The sequence below is a fragment of the Emys orbicularis genome, chromosome 9, assembly GCF_028017835.1.
Source record: "Emys orbicularis isolate rEmyOrb1 chromosome 9, rEmyOrb1.hap1, whole genome shotgun sequence".
NCBI classification, from domain to species: domain Eukaryota; kingdom Metazoa; phylum Chordata; order Testudines; family Emydidae; genus Emys; species Emys orbicularis.
The window spans coordinates 71,333,798-71,353,409 of NC_088691.1; the positions used below are offsets into that span (position 1 = coordinate 71,333,798).

A 19,612-nucleotide genomic window follows, 5' to 3' on the forward strand; every position below is an offset into this window, starting at 1 on the left:
CCCGGCTGGCAGGGGGCTGGTGGACAGAACCCCAAGCTGGCAGCAGAGTGCCACTGAAAATCAGCTCGCGTGCTGCCTTTGGCACGCATGCTATAGGTTGCTGACCCCTGAACTAGGCTCTGAGTACTCAAGTGAGGATTGGTTGTTGATGGTAATAACAGACCACAAGTGGTGGCTGGGATGTTAAAGAAGATCTAACAGTGGGGGGGTTCCTGGATCTGGCTGTGAGTATCATGCTAATTTTCACTCATACTCTGTACAAGTAGCACAGTGCTATCAGTAGGCTTGTACAGTAGCAGTTAGATATTAAATTCTGGATTGTCGTGCAAGTTGCAGAGTTTTCTGGCAGGAGTTCCTTGAGCCAGGGATTTTTTAGGTCTCAAAGACAATTCTGAAAAGTGCTGATGGTTGCAGACAATGTGGGCTGGGGACTGTGGAGAGAAGTGAAATGAAGTACAGGTCAAAAGATGCATGAAAGCTAACTGAAAATTCAGTTTAGTTCTGTTTTTTAACTCTGTCACATTAATATGGTCTCCAGTTCTTGGCATTTAAATTTTAAAAGGCTCATTAAAACTCAGCCTTTTAATTTTAGAGTAAAAGTCTTTTATTGAAATGGAGCATTTTATTACACTTTTATAAACCATGAAGTAATTTAAAAAAAATTGAATACATTTTTCTTTAAAATATTAATTACCGGAGGCCTTGCCTGCCACCATAGTCTATCATTTATAACATACAAAACTGGCAAATAGTTTGTTTTACTGCATATATGCTTGTAGCAGATTCTTTATTAATCACATTTTTTCCCTCTAAAACTTGTTTTCTAATTCAAAAGGAAAACCTGCTTGAGGCGATGATAGACAGTAAAATCAAATATTTTATTCAATGCCAGCATTTTATTTATTTATTTTAGCTTTTTTGTTCTCATTCTATAGGGTTTTCTAGACACCCAAGTTACCCATACAACACACCAGGGGACTATGACACATACACTGGTGGGCTTACTGAAGAAGAACAGTTTGAAAGGGCATTGAGAAACAGTCTTCACGACAGAGGTAGGAATTTTATAGCATTGGATATCCTAAGCTATTGTTTATCTTGACAGAGAGTGAATCATTCAGAGTTCATAATTTTCAAAGTATAGGAAGTAAACAGTCCTTTTACAAGCAAAATCAAGAAAAGTTGCTTGAATGAATTTTCACAGTATGGAGTGTGATGCTATACTGGATAAAGTTCCCCATTCTGTAAATATGGCTTATATTAATTGTTAGTAAAAACAACAAGGAGTCCTTGCTGCAACAAACCCCGCTGTCAACTCTGTCCGAATATCTATTCAAGGGACACCATCATAGGACCTAACCACATCAGCCACACCATTAGGGGCTTGTTCACCTGCACATCTAGCAATATGATAGATGCCATCATGTGCCAGCAATGCCCCTCTGCCATGTACATTGGCCAAACTGGACAGTCTCTACGCAAAAGAATAAATGGACACAAATCAGACATCAAGAATTGTAACATTCAAAAACCAGTAGGAGAACACTTCAATCTCCCTGGACACTCAATAACAGACTTTAAAAAGTGGCCATTCTTCAACAAAAAAACTTCAAAAACACACTTCAACGAGTAACTGCAGAACTGGAATTAATTTGCAAACTTGACACCATCAAATTAGGCTTGAATAAAGATTGGGAGTGTCTGGGTCACTACAAAAAATAATTTTCCCTCTATTGATACTCACCCCTTCTTGTCAACTGTTGGGAATGGGCCACATCTACCCTAATTGAATTGGCCTCGTTAGCACTGACCCCCCACTTGGTAAGACAACCCCCATCTTTTCATGTGCTGTATATTTATACCTGCTTATTGTATTTTCCACTCCATGCATCTGATGAAGTGGGTTATAGCCCATGAAAGCTTATGCCCAAATAAATTTGTTAGTCTCTAAGGTGCCACAAGGACTCCTCGTTATTTTTACTGATACAGACTAACATGGCTACCCCTCTGAAACCTGTCATTAATTGTTAGGGCTCTGTGTTTTTCACAGAGATCGCAGAAATTGTGGATTCTGTGACTTTCTGCGACCTCCGTGACTTCTGCAGCGGCCAGTGTGGCTGACCCCAGGGGCGCCCAAGCAGCTGGCCCTGGGGACAGCCACACTGGCCGCTGCTGGAGCGGCTCTGCATCCAGCCGCTCGGGCGGCCCCGCACCAACCACACCAGCTGCTGTTGGAGTGGCCAGCCGCACCGGCCACTGCTCTAGCGGCCCTAGGCAGCTGGTCGATGCAGCTGGCCCTGGGGACTGCCTGAGCAGCGGTCCAGGGGGCAGCTGGAGCCACCGCAGTTCAGTGGCTCCTGGCAGTGGTCCCAGGGTGGCCAGAGCAGCAGCTGGCCCCCTGGAGCTCCCCCCTCCCACAGCGCGGGGCTGCCCCCCCCCCCGCCGGCAGCTTCCCACCCCCTCCGGCAGCTGGTGCCACGGGCTCACTTCTCTCCCCCCCCGCAACACCCCTCCCATGCCCCAAGAGTTAAGCGGGGTATATATGGTATAAGTCATGGACAGGTCTTGGGCCGTGGTTTTTTGTTTCTTGCCCATGACCTACCCATGACTTTTACTAAAAATACCCATGATTAAATCGCAGCCTTATTCATTGTTCATAGATGTATGACCTTATACTTGGCCTATTAAAAAATATGATTGGCGCATGCTCAGTTTACCACGCGATTCAGATCACTCTGTATCAGTGACCTGTCCTCTTTTGTTTACTAGTCCCCCAATTTTTGTGTCACCTACAAACTTTTGTCAGTGATGATTTTGTTTTCTCCCGGGTCATGGATACAAATGTTAGAAACCATAGGGCTGAGATCTGATCCTTACAGGACCTCACAAGAAACACAGCCACTCGATGATTCCCCATTAAAATTACATTTTGAGACCTATCAATTAGCCAACCTTTAACCTATTTTAGCATGTGCCATGCTGATTTTGTATTGTTCTGGTATCTTAATCAAAATGTCATGCAACACCAACTTTAATGCCTTACAGAAGTCTAAATATCAATACTATTACCTTTATCAACCCAATTTGTAATCTCACCCCAAAAAGATATAAGATCAGTTTGACAAGATGTGTTTTCCATAAACCCATGCTGACTGGCATTAATAATATTATCCTCCTTTAATTCTTTAATAATCGAGTCTCATATCAGCCATTCAATTGTTTTCCTCAGAGTTCATGTCAGGCTGATAGGGCCTATAATTAGCTCTGTTGTCCTTTTTACCCCTGTAAATACAGGCAAAGCACTAGCTTTCTTCCAGGCTCTGGAACTTTCCCAGTGTTCCAACACTTATTGAAAAGTTCCCCCGTGTGACCTTTTTTTCTCATTTGTGGAATTATGGCATTCTGGGCATCTAGTAAAATATTTTAAAATGGTGTCCTGTTACCATTCACTTTTTTCTGTTTAAATTCTTTCTCCCAATAATTGTTTTCAGTTTTATGAAATTGGCTCTTTTAGAATACCAAGTATACTTTCCAGAGCCAGACTATTGTTTTAAGTACTATATTTGAGGCAGTCTGGGAAAAATGTTTATAATCAGAACAGTTCTAGTCCAAGCAGTTTTTACTTGCAGAAGATATTGAGGGCCTCAGGTTGCAGGTAGTCTGAATGCACTTCTGTGAATTTATCCTCTCTTGTCAGCAGCTTTGAGTTTGTATGCATATGCTACACTGGCCTTGGGGGTACTGAACCCAAGTAAAAGACTCGAGAAGAAAAGGATTGGATAAATGTCATATCGATCTTTGAACGAAAGGAGGATGCCACTTGATGATAGGTCAGCGCCTTCCTTCTGCCTCCTAATGAATAATTAACCTTTTTGTGCTCTGGGACAATCTCCAGCTGGAGTATTCATAAAATTTTGCCCTTCTTATCTTTATGCCTGCAAGACTAGTTTATATTTTTACTCATGCCAGAAACATTTGACGTGTAGCAACTTGTGATTGTGCTTTGCTTTACCTAGTATGATTGCTGAATAGTCACACATTCAGATTTTGTGAGACTCTTCAGTGAACTTGGTCTTTTTACAGACACTTACTTACGCAACTGCTTAATTTTTTAATGATCTTGATGGAAATTATCAGACAGATAGATTTGTCTGAAAAAACAACCACATCAGTTGATAACTGTTTTCATTCCATGCCATGAAGTGTGAATACATGAATATTTCATCTTTCAGAAACAGAATTAGAGGACCATTGTAATCTGATATCTAATTTTGGTATTCTTGATTAGCTACAGATAAAAGTAGTTACTTAATGTGTGTTAGAGGACAAATACTACTTTTCTCGTAAGCAATATTCCTGGGGCGATTCTGAGCCAAAAAATTAAAAATTCTGCAAAATTCATTTGTCAAAATAACACAATATAATCACACCAGTTTCAATTATTTTTGTAATTTCTTTCAAATACCTATCAACAAATATGTCTGTAATAATACAGACATCAAAAAAGATCCAGAAAATGTTTTTTGACAGATAGATTCCTGACTAGGCAGTTTGAGTAATAATTCATTTAAACTACAATGTGGAAACGTATTTCCTGGACCCCTCAGAAGCAATGCAAAGGCTTGGGAGAATCAGGGGTAACGGAGGAGCTGAGGGAGAAGGAAGTAATTGCTGGGAAGGCGCCTGGGAGTGAACCTGGAGGGTTGTTGGGTGTGGGTGGGAGAAATATGGAACAGCTGTGTTTTGGGTTGAGGGGAAGGAACCTCCCCCATGCAGACCCTGGCTGACCCCTAGCCTCTCCCTATCAGTCAGGCACATCTACCCCGTCCCAATATGTCCCTACACTCCTTCTCCCCCATTCCCATGTATCCCTGCACCCCCACTCAGCCACCCCTCCTCTTTCTTCCCCATGTGGTCCTGAACTCCGTCCCCCATCCCCATGTGTCCCTGCATCCCCACTCCCATTCAGCTCCCACTCCAGTCTGTCCCTCTCCCCATATCTTGTGCCTCCCCACCGTCCTAGCCCCTCAGGCAGGGCGCTGCGCTCTCTCCCTATTGGCTGCTGACTGCTACGGCTGATGAGTGGTGAGCTAGCTGCCTTTATTCTGGCACCACAGCAGCCCCTGGTTGGCGAAAGGCGTAACTGCAGTGCCTCTCTGGCAAAATATATTTTCTGAGGAGATAAAAAATCTGCAGGTCATATGAATTCTGCGCATGTTCAGTGGCACAGAATTCCCCCAAGGCTGCCTTTCCAGTAGGTAAGTAGGCATGACTTGTCACCCTGCTGTTTTCCTGCTGCAGAGGAAAGTGATTGTTCTTTGCTACACCAGTGTCTTGAACAACTTTTCTTGGAGAGCAATTGCAGCTGTTTCCTACCCACCAGAAGTATAGTAAGAAGCACCCAGCTAGTTTTCTGTGCCTTCCCATGATGGTTAAGAAAACCACATTAGATAATGTTGGCGCAAGGGGTATGAAATGTACAGTCTGTCATTTTTACACAATCTCTGTCAGTTGCTGGCTTCCTTTAGCCCTCCAGTGACCACCTACATCCCAAGGTTAGATTGCAGGAAGCTCCTCTACCTCCCATTCAGCTCACCAACTTACAGAAGCAGCTCTGTGGTACAAAACACGCTCCCACTCCCCTTCCCTCCCTGCTCCAACCAGCTTCATTGGCTCCTACAGCTGTTACCTTCCCCTTTAAATTCAGCTAAAACGTGAGGTAATTTTTTCATCTCAAATAGCATTTTTGAGTTGACATACATTTTAACCCCTCCTTGAGCTCATTCTCCAAAGTATATCTTCCTCCAAAGCAGATCCTCCTCCTCCCCCATGTTCTCAGCTAGGTGGATATCTGCTCATGGAAGAGGCAGTGTCTTTCAGGAATCTTCCTTGGATGCCTCTTAGGTCACACCTATATCTCTGCAAACATGCACAAGACCAGTGTTTCCTCCTTATTGGCAGGCTTCCTTACCCCAAGAAAATTCTCTCAAAAATCAAAGAAACACAACACCCATCTCTCTCTCTCCCCTGAATCCTCCTTGGTGTCAGGTTTGAAGTCTTATCTTCTGTCTAATTCCTGCTTCAACAGGGGGATCTACTTTCCTAAGGACAATGAAATCTCCTCCTCTCTCTGCTTACACTTCAAAAGTCTCTGAATCTGAAGACAATGACTGTTTCTTATGCCTGAGAACATTAGTGACCAGATTGATTTCAAGAGAAGCGTTGACAAGATCAGAGTTTTCTTCTAGTCAAAATAATAACATCTCAAAATGAAATATAAAAAGGAAATATCAACTCTGAACCCATGGAGAATATTGTGGACTCTGAATGAAAACACCTATGGTGAAAACCTGGCCCCATTGAAGTCAGTCGGAGTTTTGCAGTTGTCTTCACTGAGGCCAGGATTTTACCCCTGAAGTGTGAAGGCTCAATTTTAGGAATATAGTCATTTTTGACATACTGGATCATACCTGAGGTCTATCTAGAACCAAGGTCCTGTCTGACAGTCGCTAATGCCAAGATTCTTCAAAGGAGGGTGGAAGAAATCTCTCACTAGACAGATATCCTATGTTAATCTCTCCCCTCCCCCATATTAGGTTTAATCCTAATCCCTAAAGTTACGTTGTTTTAAATCCTGAAGCATAAGATTTATTGGCATTAAACTATTAAAACTCTGGTTATATTTTTATCCATTTAAATTGTCCAGTTCTTTTTGAATCTTGCTAAGTCTTTGGGCTCTTCAAATCTTCTATTCTCTGTCAGGAAAAAAGAATAGGGATGGTCTTGTGGTTGAGACTGTGCACTGGTACTCAGGAAATCTAGTTTCAATTCCAAGCTCTTTTACAGACTTCCCTGTGTTACCGTAGGCAAGTCATTCGAGCTCTCTACCCCTTAATTGCCCATATGCAAAATGGGAATAATAATACTCTGTCTTCTCTGTATAGGTAATAAACTTAATTCCGGCTCCATTTGATGTCATCCAACTCTTAGGAGAATGTTGGAAAAAACCTCAAGTATTCCAAATTTATTAAAACAATTCTGTCTTATTCCTTAAGATAAAATCATAATGCATATTCCCAAGAAGGCAAAGTTGATTAAACTACACAAATGCCCATGTGCTATATTATAAATTACACATAAAGGACCAGAGTCTGATATCCGTATATTGAGTAACATCTTACTCTGCAAGTAGTTCTATTAAAATCAGAGGCTATTCTCAAAGTAAGGTATTATTTAATGTGAGTAAACGTGGCAGTATCTGATCATAAATCTTTAATTTAAAAAAGAGGGATCTATATGTAGGTTTGGTAGAATTTGATATATATATATATATATATATATATATATATCATATATATATATATATATTGCAATTTCAACAACACTGATTTTTTTTAAACAATTGATTGTAACTATTGTTACAGCATGGGAAATTAAGGGGGGATAGGGTAAATGTTAGGATTAGGGCATGGCTGACACTGGGGATGCAGGGAGCTCCGTGTGCGGCCAAGGGGCCCAAGACACTCATGCGTAAAGCGGAGGGAAAGCTATGGTCTTGGCCATGCACCATAGAAACCCTGGCTAGGATTCTATGGAGGATGAGCCTCTGGCTGCAGGGGAGGCCACTCCTCTGCCTGAAGATGGCCTCTGCACTCCTGGCTGGTGAGTGAGGGAGCAGGGCTGTGACAGAGGGCTCCCTGCAAGTGTGCAGGACTGGTGACATTGGATCAGTGCAGGCGCAAGGTGTGAGAAAGGCTGCGGTCCTGGCAGGGCAAAGCAGAGGAGGCCACCCCACTGCTGAATGGCTCCTGCCCAGGGATGGAGCTGTTCAGCAGTGGGGTGACCTCTTCCCCCATCCAGGGGCTCATCGTCCTCCTCCTTGCAGTCCTGGCCAGGGGTCTCTCCTCTGCCCACTAGGACCACTGTCTTCTCCACATCTTGTGCCTGCAGGGATCGATTGTCTCAGCTGTGCAGCAGTGCAGGGAGCCCTCTGCAACCCTGCTTGGACAGCCCTGCTTCCCTCACCCCCATGGCAGCAGGGCTACGGAGGGCTCCCTGAGGGACACCCGATCTGTCTAGGTGCAAGGTGTGGAGGGGGGCTACACATGCTGATATCGATAGCTTTTTTTTTTTTTAATCAATTTTAGTGAGTCAGTTGAAATCCATGTTTACCAATATCTATAAGATTAAATGGAATCCTGCCAAGTGTGTATATATACATTGTTGTTGTAGCCATGTTGGTCCCAGGATATTAGAGAGACGAGTTGGATGAAGTAATATCTTTTATTTGCCTGGTCAGGACCTAAGGAAGAACTCTGTGTAAGCTTGAAAGCTTGTGTCTCACCCACAGAAGTTGGTCCAATACAAGATATTACCTCATAAGCCTTTATATATTGTTGTAGTTTGGTTTTGCTCTGATATTTTATTACAGCACTGATATTCAGCTAATCAATATAATATTCTAATTACCAGAAAATCACAAAATCAGCTACTGCACATGCTTCTTTCTGGAGTTAAAAACAAACTGAAGAAAGCAATACACAGCACTATATTGTAGCATTAAACATTATATGGATTTTTGGGGGGGTTGACAAAAGCTTTAGTGATGGGTATTCTGTGTTTCATTGTAAAGACATGTCTAAAGTAAAATTCACTTTGATTATTTTAGTTTTAAATCTTTTGAAATAAGCTGCATAACTAATAATGACATATGCTCTCACATCAGTTTTATTTTGTTGTGTTGCTAGTGAGAGGAAACTGAAAACTGCTGTTTCTATTATAAATGAAAATTACAGTTCTTAAAATAGTCTTGTTTCTTCACATGATATCTCTAAGGATTCAGAATTATAAATAATTCTATTGCTATTGGACCATTATTATAAATAGAAGGCTATAGATAGCTAACAAATAAATGGTGTTTTAGGAGGTGTGGACTTAAATCTGTATTTTCTCATACTGGAGTGGATTTATAAGTCATGCTGTAAAAATGAAGCCATGGCAAATACTATGAGATCCTTACATATTACTATAAAAAGATTTGGACATACATTAATTATAATCTTGCTGCAGAAGAGATGTATGGTGTGGGATGTCATTTCATTAAAACGTTTGTATTTGCACTATCACAAAGTGAGTTCAATCTATAATAACCAAGACAAAATGATGGTAATAGAAATAAATAATAATTTAATACGTACTTCTGAAAGAAGTTAATAAATCAGCTTGAAACACCTTCAACAAGCTTTAAATAACCTGCATCACTGCAGGTTAACAGCCTATATCCTCCTCCTCCACCACCATTTTGTTATATTATGTCGGGTTTTGACAAAGATAAATTTTCAACTATAAGAGGTAATTTATTCTTATTTGGAGAATGCCCTTTGGTGAGACATGGGAGAGAAAGAATTCAGATAGTATCTGAGGCATGAGGGTGTCTGACTGGTAGATAGCTTTGGCATGGCAAGGCACATTTTTAAACTTTAGCTTGAGACAGCAACATTTATCAGACTATGGCAGTGTCCCTTTCTTAGTGTTTTAATGCTAATTTTAGTTGTGAATAATCATAGATGTGTAAAACATGGGAAATCCTGTGTATTGCGTCCAATACAACTTCTGTCCTGTAGAACTTATTTTAGTATTGTTTTGTCTTTATATTGTTGTTACAACATTATTTTCATTGTCCAGCCATGCTGGAAAAAAGACAGGCGGCAATAGATGTGGTTTAATTAGGCCACAATTTTATGTCTTAAAATATTAACTTCAAATACCTGGGAATACCCAGCAATAAATTACACAGTGCAGGCAGTCATGATCATTTCCCCCTATTTGGAGGGGCTGCCATCAGCCTTCCCCCTTTCCGACCTTGTCCCATCTACCCTGTTGCTGGGACCCTGTCGCTCTCGCCTCATATGAACGTTAAGGAGGTTGGCTCCCTGCTGAACCCCCCTTCGCTAGCTCCTGTAAGGGATGCTTTCCTTTAAGTCTTTTTCCAGTCCATTTTATCAGATAACCATTTCCCTTTTATAGCCATTACCTGTGCTGAACATCTGCCACACGGGGGTGCCAGCAATTTAATATGGCTGTCTCCGCCTCCCTATCCAGGTGAAAGCAGGCTTCTCTGGCACTGCACGGGATTTGAATATACTCCCCCTTTCCAGTCTGTTGGAAGGTTAATGCTCCCCTCCCCCTGATTAAGCCACTTGCTGCTCTAACCAGATAAACTTTCTCTTTCCTCTCCCTCTGCTACCAGTTGCAGAGGGAGCCTTTAAAGAGGCAACCATCCCTTTTCTTCCGGCCACCTGGACAAGCACCCACTGGATACATTGGCAGTAAGATTTTCTTCATTTTTATTATTTAATCTACCATTAAATTTGAAGAACTAAAGATGTTTAAAGCTCAAAACTTACAGTATTTAAAAAAGAATTTTTCTTAAAATGTAAACATTTCAGTTACCTGCCTATGTAAGCACAGTGATTTCCGTTCCAAAAATCAGTAATATGCAGCTGCATGCTCTGTACGTCTCCTTAGACCCTGCCACAAGACACTGAGTACATTTAAAGTGATAATGAGCAATTAAGATGTTCTTCCCTGTCAATTAACTTGAAGAATAATGAGCCTGAATAAGCACTGCCCTTTCAAAGGATGTGCGTTTCCTAAAAGCATGTAATTCTCTGCTGTTTACAATTACATGGCTGGTGAAACAGCCACTTACACGAGTAAAAATTAAATCATATAATTGGAAACGGATGGATAGATAGATGTAAAGACAGGTATCACTTAATCTAAATTTAAAGCTACCTTAATTTCTGTATCTTTATTTCTCTTTCTTCTGCTGCAATTGTGACACCTCAGCTTCTCCTACTGTTATAATTGCTCTGCAGTTTGGTTGAAAGGTGGCGTTGCAGTTAATGTCCTATTAGTTGGAGAAATAAGTCTATCAGGATTTTAGGTCCTGGAATATTGAGTAAAGATGTAGAATTTTGTATCCCACCAACCTATACAAAGAGTTCAGTTACATAGTATTTTCTAAAAGTATTAGAAATTTCTAGAGCAAAAATAAGGGTTGTTTATTGCTACAAAGTGAATGCTAGGTTTATTTATCTGAGATTTTGAAAGGGTATTCTATTTTTGTATATATCTGTTTTAATCTGCATTATCAAACTGACATGCAATGCTTAGGCGTATTCCATAATAGAAGCCACTGTGTAGATTGTTCATATTACTAATTTTAGAATGGCTATAGCTCAATAAATTAAAATGATAGTTGTATATTATTCTAAAGATTATCAGAGATTACTTTTATATGTTGTGTTTTTAGGTGATTTATTCTTACATTTTATTTCCATTTATGATTATCATTATTGTAACTTTATATTGGCCATAAACCTAAATCATAGATTTCTTCAAATACAACATAGAAAAGGATTGGTATGTAATAAGCCCTCATAAATAGAAATCTGAATCTTCTGTGACATTTTAAAATAACAATTTGTGATGTCAGTAACATCCTCCATCTTTAAGTTTTATATTGTGAAAATAAAACATTCTGGCTTTTCATTTCTGTTTTGTGCTGATTTTGTGGCCACGTCACTGTACGATTTTTCTACAGCCACATCTCCGTAGAGCGTGTGTGTCATAAATATAAAGGGAAGGGTAACAACCTTCCTGTATACAATACTATAAAATCCCTCCTGGCCAGAGGCACAAAATCCTTTTACCTGTAAAGGGTTAAGAAGCTTAGGTAACCTAGCTGGCACCTGACCAAAAGGACCAATAAGGGGACAAGATACTTTCAAATCTGGGGGAGGAGAGGGAGGGAGGCTTTGTTTTGTCTGTTCTTTGTCTGTCTGTTCTGGGTGCTTGCTGGAGACAGATCAAGAAAGCAAGCAATCCAGCTCCATTAGAATTAGTAAGTACTAGCAAGGGAATGCGTTAGCTTACTTTTATTTTGGCTTGTGATTTTCTCTGTGCTGAGAGGGAGCTGTGTTCCTGGTTTTCTTTTTGTAACTTTAAAGTTTTGCCCAGAGGGAACTCCTCTGTGTTTTGAATCTGATTGCCCTGTGAGATTATCTTCCATTCTAATTTTACAGAGGTGCTTCTTTTACCTTTTTTCTTTCTAATAAAGTTCTGGTTTTTTTAAGAATCTGATTGGTTTTTTTAGTGTCCTAAAAAAACCCAAGGTTGGTCTGTGCTCATCTTGTTTATTCTCAAGCCTCTCCAGGAAAGGGGATGTAGGGCTTGGGGGTATATTAGGCGGGAGTAGGAACTCCAAGTGGTCCTTTCCCTGAGTTTTGTCTAATCACTTGGTGCTGGCAGCGTTTCCTAGTACAAGGGAGAATTTGTGCCTTGGGGAGTTTTTAACCTAAGCTGGTAGAAATAAGCTTAGGGGGTCTTTCATGCGGGTGCCCACATCTGTACCCTAGAGTTCAGAGTGGGGAGGGAACCCTGACAGTGCGTTTGACCTAACATCTCCTTTTTTAATTTTCACGTTTCACTAAAAAGAAAAATTCCTTGCATTTTCAGATATTCAAACTACTTTATACAGCACAAATGACTCTTATTCCAGTGGTTTTCAACCTGTGGTCTGCAGACCCTGGTGGTCTGCAGACTACAGTAGAATCTGAGTTATGAACACCACGAGAATGGAGGTTGGTTGCAACTCTGAAATGTTTGTATCTCTGAACAAAACGTTATGGTGGTTCTTTCAAAAGTTTACAACTGAACATTGACTTAATACAGCTTTGAAACTTTAATATGCAGAAGAAAAATGCTGCTTTCCCTTTATTTTTTTAGTCATTTACGTTTAACACAGTACTGTACTGTATTTGCATTTTTTTTTGCCTCAACTGCTGCCTGATTGTGTACTTCCGGTTCCAAATGAGGTGTGTAGTGGACTGGTCAGTTCATAACTCTGGTGTTCGTAACTGTGAGGTCCTACTGTATGTCTAAGATTTCCAAAGGGGTCCGCACCTTCATTCAAAATTTTGTAGGGGTCCAAAAATGAAAAAAGTATGAAAACCACTGTCTTACAGTGATCTTGCTGTTTTTCTGACTAACAGTAGCTAAGCTTTTTAATACCTTGGTCTTCTAGTTTGATGAATAAATATCAACCTGTTTTAATTTGTGTACAGGCATTCAGTTTCTAGTTCAGCTGATTTGCACATGTCCATTCCACTTGAGATGTGTGTGTGCCCAGAGTTGGAGATTTTCCCCTTAATGCAGTACCTGTTGGGGCAATTTATACATTCTCCACTGCCTCATGTTGCTGCGTGATGGTATGACTGGTGCAGCTGCCCCAGATCTCCCTTCATTTGTTCTGATGGCCTGTGATCAGTAGTCAGAGCACATCAATTTGCTTCTGCAAGTTTCTCCCTTCACAGGCAATTTATCTTCTGTTTCTGTAAATAGTTAATTAGTATTTGTTACTGTTAGATTAGTATAGGATCTTTTTGTTGTTTTTTCTTGGAGTGTGGGGTCCCTCTTATTTATGGGGTATCAACACCTGGTACCAGGGTATGCATTGGTCTCTGAGTTTTAAGCTGTGTGCTGGCTGCAAGAAATCTGTGCTGGAGCATGACCCTGCCTGAAGTGCCTCACTGAGGATCACGTGCGAGACCACTGCCAGATTTGCAGAGACTTCAAACACTGGACAAAGAAAGACAGGGACGTGAGACTGCACCACATTCCTATAAAGGCTGTCCTGCATCTGCCTTCTGAACCTTCCTGCTTGGGTTGGGCACCAGGTACTTTGGCATCAGTGAGGCTTGCCCTTTGGATATTGCTTCTGAACGTTGGTACCAATTCTCTTCTCTGGTGCTGAGAAAGAAGCACTAAAGATAGGACCTTTCATTGAAAGAGCTGAGACGTGGCTCTGCTAGAGAAGACAAAGGCAAAAGAAAGTATCAGATCCATCCTGGGCTTGTGAAATTTGAACAAATATATAAAGAAAATAAGGTTTCACATGGTCACTCTAGCGTCCAGGATCCAGGGGACTGATATGCTGTCCTCAACTTGACAGATGCATATTTTCATGTGGCAATCTGTCAAAACCACAAGAGATTCCTAAAATTTCTGGTCAACAACATCCATTACACTGGTCTACAATTTTTGAGAAGTCGTCTGCTTCAGAGATAAAATGTGCTATTTAATATGTATTTTGATGTGCTGAATTCAAATATGACAATTAAAACAACTGATTGGCTACTGTTTCGAAGATATTTAAGTTTTTACGTTTTATGTCTATGTATATTGTGTAGATATAGTAGAGTTTTAATCATAAATTGTAAACCTAGGTCTTTTAATGTGTTTATGGTTGCTTTACATGATAATATTTCACCTGTCCTGTTTATGTAACACTTTAAAAATCAGCAAAAGGGTTATATAAATAAAATTTATTATGAAACAAAAGGCAAAAAACTATTATGTACATAGTTTAGTCCTATTCAGTGTCTACTCGGCGCTTCTTGGCTTGTCTCTTGTATTCATTAAATGGAGCATCTCTTGTCACTGTCCAGCAATAGTCTGCAAGCATTGATGGGCTCCATTTGCCCTGATAGCGTTTCTCCATTGTTGCAATGTCCTGGTGAAATCGCTCGCCGTGCTCGTCGCTCACTGCTCCGCAGTTCGGTGGAAAAAAATCTAGATGAGAGTGCAAAAAATGTATCTTTAGTGACATGTTGCAACCAAGGCTTCTGTATGCCTTGAGGAGGTTTTCCACCAACAACCTGTAGTTGTCTGCCTTGTTGTTTCCGAGAAAATTTATTGCCACTAACTGGAAGGCTTTCCATGCCGTCTTTTCCTTGCCACGCAGTGCATGGTCAAATGCATCATCTCGAAGAAGTTCACGAATCTGAGGACCAACAAAGACACCTTCCTTTATCTTAGCTTCACTTAACCTTGGAAATTTTCCACGGAGGTACTTGAAAGCTGCTTGTGTTTTGTCAATGGCCTTGACAAAGTTCTTCATCAGACCCAGCTTGATGTGTAAGGGTGGTAACAAAATCTTCCTTGATTCAACAAGTGGTGGATGCTGAACACTTTTCCTCCCAGGCTCCAATGACTGTCAGAGTGGCCAATCTTTCTTGATGTAGTGGGAATCTCTTGCACGACTATCCCATTCACAGAGAAAACAGCAGTACTTTGTGTATCCAGTCTGCAGACCAAGCAAGAGAGCAACAACCTTCAAATCGCCACAAAGCTGCCACTGATGTTGGTCATAGTTTATGCACCTCAAAAGTTGTTTCATGTTGTCACAGGTTTCCTTCATATGGACTGCATGACCAACTGGAATTGATGGCAAAACATTGCCATTATGCAGTAAAACAGTTTTAAGACTCATCTTCGATGAATCAATGAACAGTCTCCACTCATCTGGATCGTGAACGATGTTGAGGGCTGCCATCACACCATCGATGTTGTTGCAGGCTACAAGATCACCTTCCATGAAGAAGAATGGGACAAGATCCTTTTGATGGTCACGGAACATGGAAACCCTAACATCACCTGCCAGGAGATTCCACTGCTGTAGTCTGGAGCCCAACAGCTCTGCCTTACTCTTGGGTAGTTCCAAATCCCTGACAAGGTCATTCAGTTCACCTTGTGTTATGAGGTGTGGTTCAGAGGAGGAGGATGGGAGAAAATGTGGGTCCTGTGACATTGATGGTTCAGGACCAGAAGTTTCATCCTCTTCCTCTTCCTCGTCTGACTCAAGTGAGAATGATTCTGGTGCATCAGGAACCAGCAGTCCTTCTCCGTGGGGTACTGGGCGTATAGCTGATGGAATGTTTGGATAATGCACAGTCCACTTTTTCTTCTTTGACACACCTTTCCCAACTGGAGGCACCATGCAGAAGTAACAATTGCTGGTATGATCTGTTGGCTCTCTCCAAATCATTGGCACTGCAAAAGGCATAGATTTCCTTTTCCTGTTCAACCACTGGCGAAGATTTGTTGCACAAGTGTTGCAGCTTATGTGTGGGGCCCACCTCTTGTCCTGATCTCCAATTTTGCAGCCAAAATAAAGGTGATAGGCTTTCTTAACCATAGTGGTTATACTGCGCTTTTGTGATGCAAAAGTCACTTCACCACAAACATAGCAGAAGTTATCTGCACTGTTCACACAAGTACGAGGCATCGCTGCTCACTTTGGCTAAACAGAAATGTGTCCCTTTGCAAAATCAAACACTGACAAATAAGAGAGCACGACACTGGATGATTTCTAGAGCTGATATAGGGCAATTTGTTCAGCAGAGTGATGTAAGCTTCGTTATGATTGCATCATCCATGACTTCTAGGAATAACATGATGCAATTCATATCATGTATGACGCAATACCAGCTTCAGATTGCATCATTCATTGTTTTGCCTAAAAAGCAAGTACTGTCCAAACCCAGTCATAGATCCAGTCAAAGATGTATTTTAGTCATTTCTGGTTTAAATTGAGATCCCTTCCCTTTATAACTCACTTATCCTCCGCCATTCCCAAGTCAAGGGTCGTATATACTGACCCAATAGCATATCTTGAAAACTAGAGCCAATCAACAATTTTAAGCATCATTTTCGTTCTCAGTGACCCAGAATTAGTAACGTTTGACTACATTTATTTCAGAAGCATTTTGGCTGTAGAGCAGTGCTATCGGTTTCTGTTCTTGCCCTTCGATCTGTCTGCTTCCCCTTGAGTATTCACAAAATGTATGGGAGTAGTGGCTGCATTCCTAAAGAAGATATGAGTGCACGTATTTTCTTACTTGGACAACTGGCTGGTAAAAGGTCAATCCAAGCTTTAAGTAGAACTCAGTCTATGCAGGATCTGATCCCTTTTCAGTATTCTGGGTCTTTTGATCAATGAGGAAAAGTCAGTCTTCTCTCCAGTTCAGAGAATAGAATTTATAGGGGCAATCCTAGCCAGGGTGTTCCTGACACAAGCCGGATTCCAGACATTAAAACTTATATAGATCTCAAAACCCATCTGCTCACAACAATAAGAAACTGCCTAAGACTATTGGGTCAACTTGGGCTCCTGCATGTATATGGTTTGGCATGTCAGACTTCATCTCAGAAAATTGCAGAGATGGTTAAAGTCAGCGTACTCTGGCTCGTCACCCACTGGACATGCTGATTTGAGTTCCTGCAAGAATAGTAGCTTCATTGGATCCAGCCAATGTATATATGGGAGTTCCCTTCACCCCTCCCTTACCCACATTGACTCTAGTTACGGGTACTTCCTCTCTAAGTTGGGGATCTGACCTAGGAAACCTATGAACTCAAGGTCAGTTGTCTCAATAGGATTTGGATCTCCACATAGACATGCAGGGAGTTGAAGGCTATTCTTCTGGCCCTTCAAATCAAAGGAGAGACTCTACAAGTCCTCACTGCATTCCTAAAGAAGATATGAGTGCACATATTTTCTTACTTGGACAACTGGCTGGTAAAAGGTCAATCCAAGCTTTTAAGTAAAAAAAAATTGCTTTTTACTAAGTGAACTATATTGAAAGAGTTTGGAAAACTTTTTTTCCCTAATGTTCAGTAAAATACATATTCTAAAACAAAGGCCAAACAACTTTGTATACTGTGCAGAGGAAATTTGTTTTGACCATAAAAAAGTTATTCGAGGATAATCTCTGTTGGAGCTAGTCTTGATGGCGCACATGTTCTGTGTGGTCATGCTTAAGCTCATGCGGAGACAAACAACCTAGGACTCAGTCAACACCTTCTTAACTCGATTTGAGACCAAGAAATAGTTAAGATATAATCCTTTTTGGAACCAGAATAGTCATAGTTCTTGAATAACAATCTGAGCAAGCAGGCATGGTGGGACTGAAAACTGCAGAGAAATCTAGAGTGAAGGACAGATAATGTGTTTTACTGAGAGCCGATAATGAGCTGGTTTCTTAATGACTTACACTCAGTGCAAACCTAAGGAGCCTAATAAATTAAAATATAAAATAGTTATATATCTCACCAGAGATAGGGACAATCTTTGAGATGTTTGTCTACCAAAAACCTTATTTAATATTGGAGTAAGACAAAGTCAAATAGTTCTTCCTGTTTTTCAACTGTCTGAGAATTAAAAACTGAGAACAGAATGACTAAACAAAAGGGTAGATTGTTTTTCCTTGGAGAAATAAAACTGTGTTGGTTAGTTTTCAGGAAGGTGCATGTGCATGGTAGGGTGGTTTGGGCATGTGCCTACTTGAGACAATTTGCAACTCAGTAAAACCAAAAGTGGCATTCTACTCTTTATTATTAGGGGGTAGCTGTGTTAGTCTGTATCCACAAAAACAACAAGTAGTCCGGTGGCACCTTAAAGACTAACAGATTTATTTGGGCATAAGCTTTCGTGGGTAAAAAACCTCACTTCTTCAGATCGTTCCTTTGACCGGACGCTTCCATTGTACATTGAGAAGTATTCCAAATTCCTTGATTCTAATAATCTAGGCTGGATTAAAGTAAAATAGGAGCTCAGAGGAGAAGCCTCCAGACTTTGCCAGGGGCTTAAAATCTATATCAGCAATTGATTTCTGTTGTAGTTACTGAGTCTTATTGACTTTACAGGGCAGGTAGATGAGCTCAGAGAACAAAAACCCTCCTATGCTATTATGAGACAGTCTGTATCAAAGGAGTTATGTCCTGTTTGATCTTTTCAGGACTGTAGGTTACTAAAAGAATTGCTGGAAAACTACCAAATTTTATCTGTCTGTGGTTTGGAATCCTTACAAGAGGACTGAACTTTGTTCTTTCCGTAAGTTTTCTCTAAGGGAGAATTGGGTTTCTCAGAACAGCAACCAACATTTATATATAGTGACTTTTCACAATTTTTTTGAAGCTTTAATTTGGCTCCTCAACACTTTTGTGTCTCTTCTTTAGAGCGTTAGATGTTTTCTCTTTGCAAGTTAGCATTGTAACAGTTTTTGCTACAAAGGTTGCAGAACTGACTTTCTTTTAATTCCTTTTTGGTATTCCAGAAGGGCAATATAATAACTAAGAGTTCAGCTTTTCTGTCAAGATGGACTGAGTTAGGAGAATTTAGATTTACAGTAGAAACTATTATTTCTGTATTTTTATGTGCAGGGCAAGAAGTATATTGATATTTGTTAGCCAACTATCCAGTACAGTACAACCTTAGAGTTACGGACACTTTGGGAATGGAGGTTGTCTATAACTCTGAAGAAGAGGTTATGGACTTCAGCCACATCGGGGGTTGGGGTTGCAGCCGCATGAAGCGGGGGTGGAAAGGAGTCAGGGCTCCGGGCGGGAGAGTTAGGGCTTCTGCCCTGCAGGAGCACTGGGGCTCAGTGCTTTAGACCTGAGGGGAGCGCTGGGGCTCAGGGCTTCAGCCCTTTGGCCCCACTCCTGGTTTCAGTCTCGCAGGGGGCGCCGGGCCTCAGGGCTTCAGCCCCACAGCTCTGTTCCTGGCTTCAGCAGGGTGAGTGCATGCCAGGGCTTGGGGCTTTAGCTACGGTGGGAGCACTGGGGCTGAAACCAGCGCTCCCCTTGTAGCTAAAGCCCCATGCCCCAGTGCCCCCCTCGTGGGGCTGAAAGTGGGAGTGGAGCCGCAGGGCTAAAGCCCCAAGTCCCAGCACTCTTCCCCCGCCCCCCGCCAGTCTAAAGCCCT

The 19,612-nt window shown here is 41.2% G+C and overlaps 1 protein-coding gene across 1 annotated transcript in view; it reads left to right on the top strand.

Moving 5' to 3' along the window:
• RHBDD1 (rhomboid domain containing 1) overlaps positions 1-19,612 on the top strand; it is an 88,588-nt gene that overhangs the window by 35,445 nt on the left and 33,531 nt on the right. Inside the window, exon 6 of the mRNA XM_065411000.1 lies at positions 936-1,055. Within this exon, the coding sequence (XP_065267072.1) occupies positions 936-1,055 (120 nt within the window). The remainder of the gene's footprint in view (positions 1-935; positions 1,056-19,612) is intronic.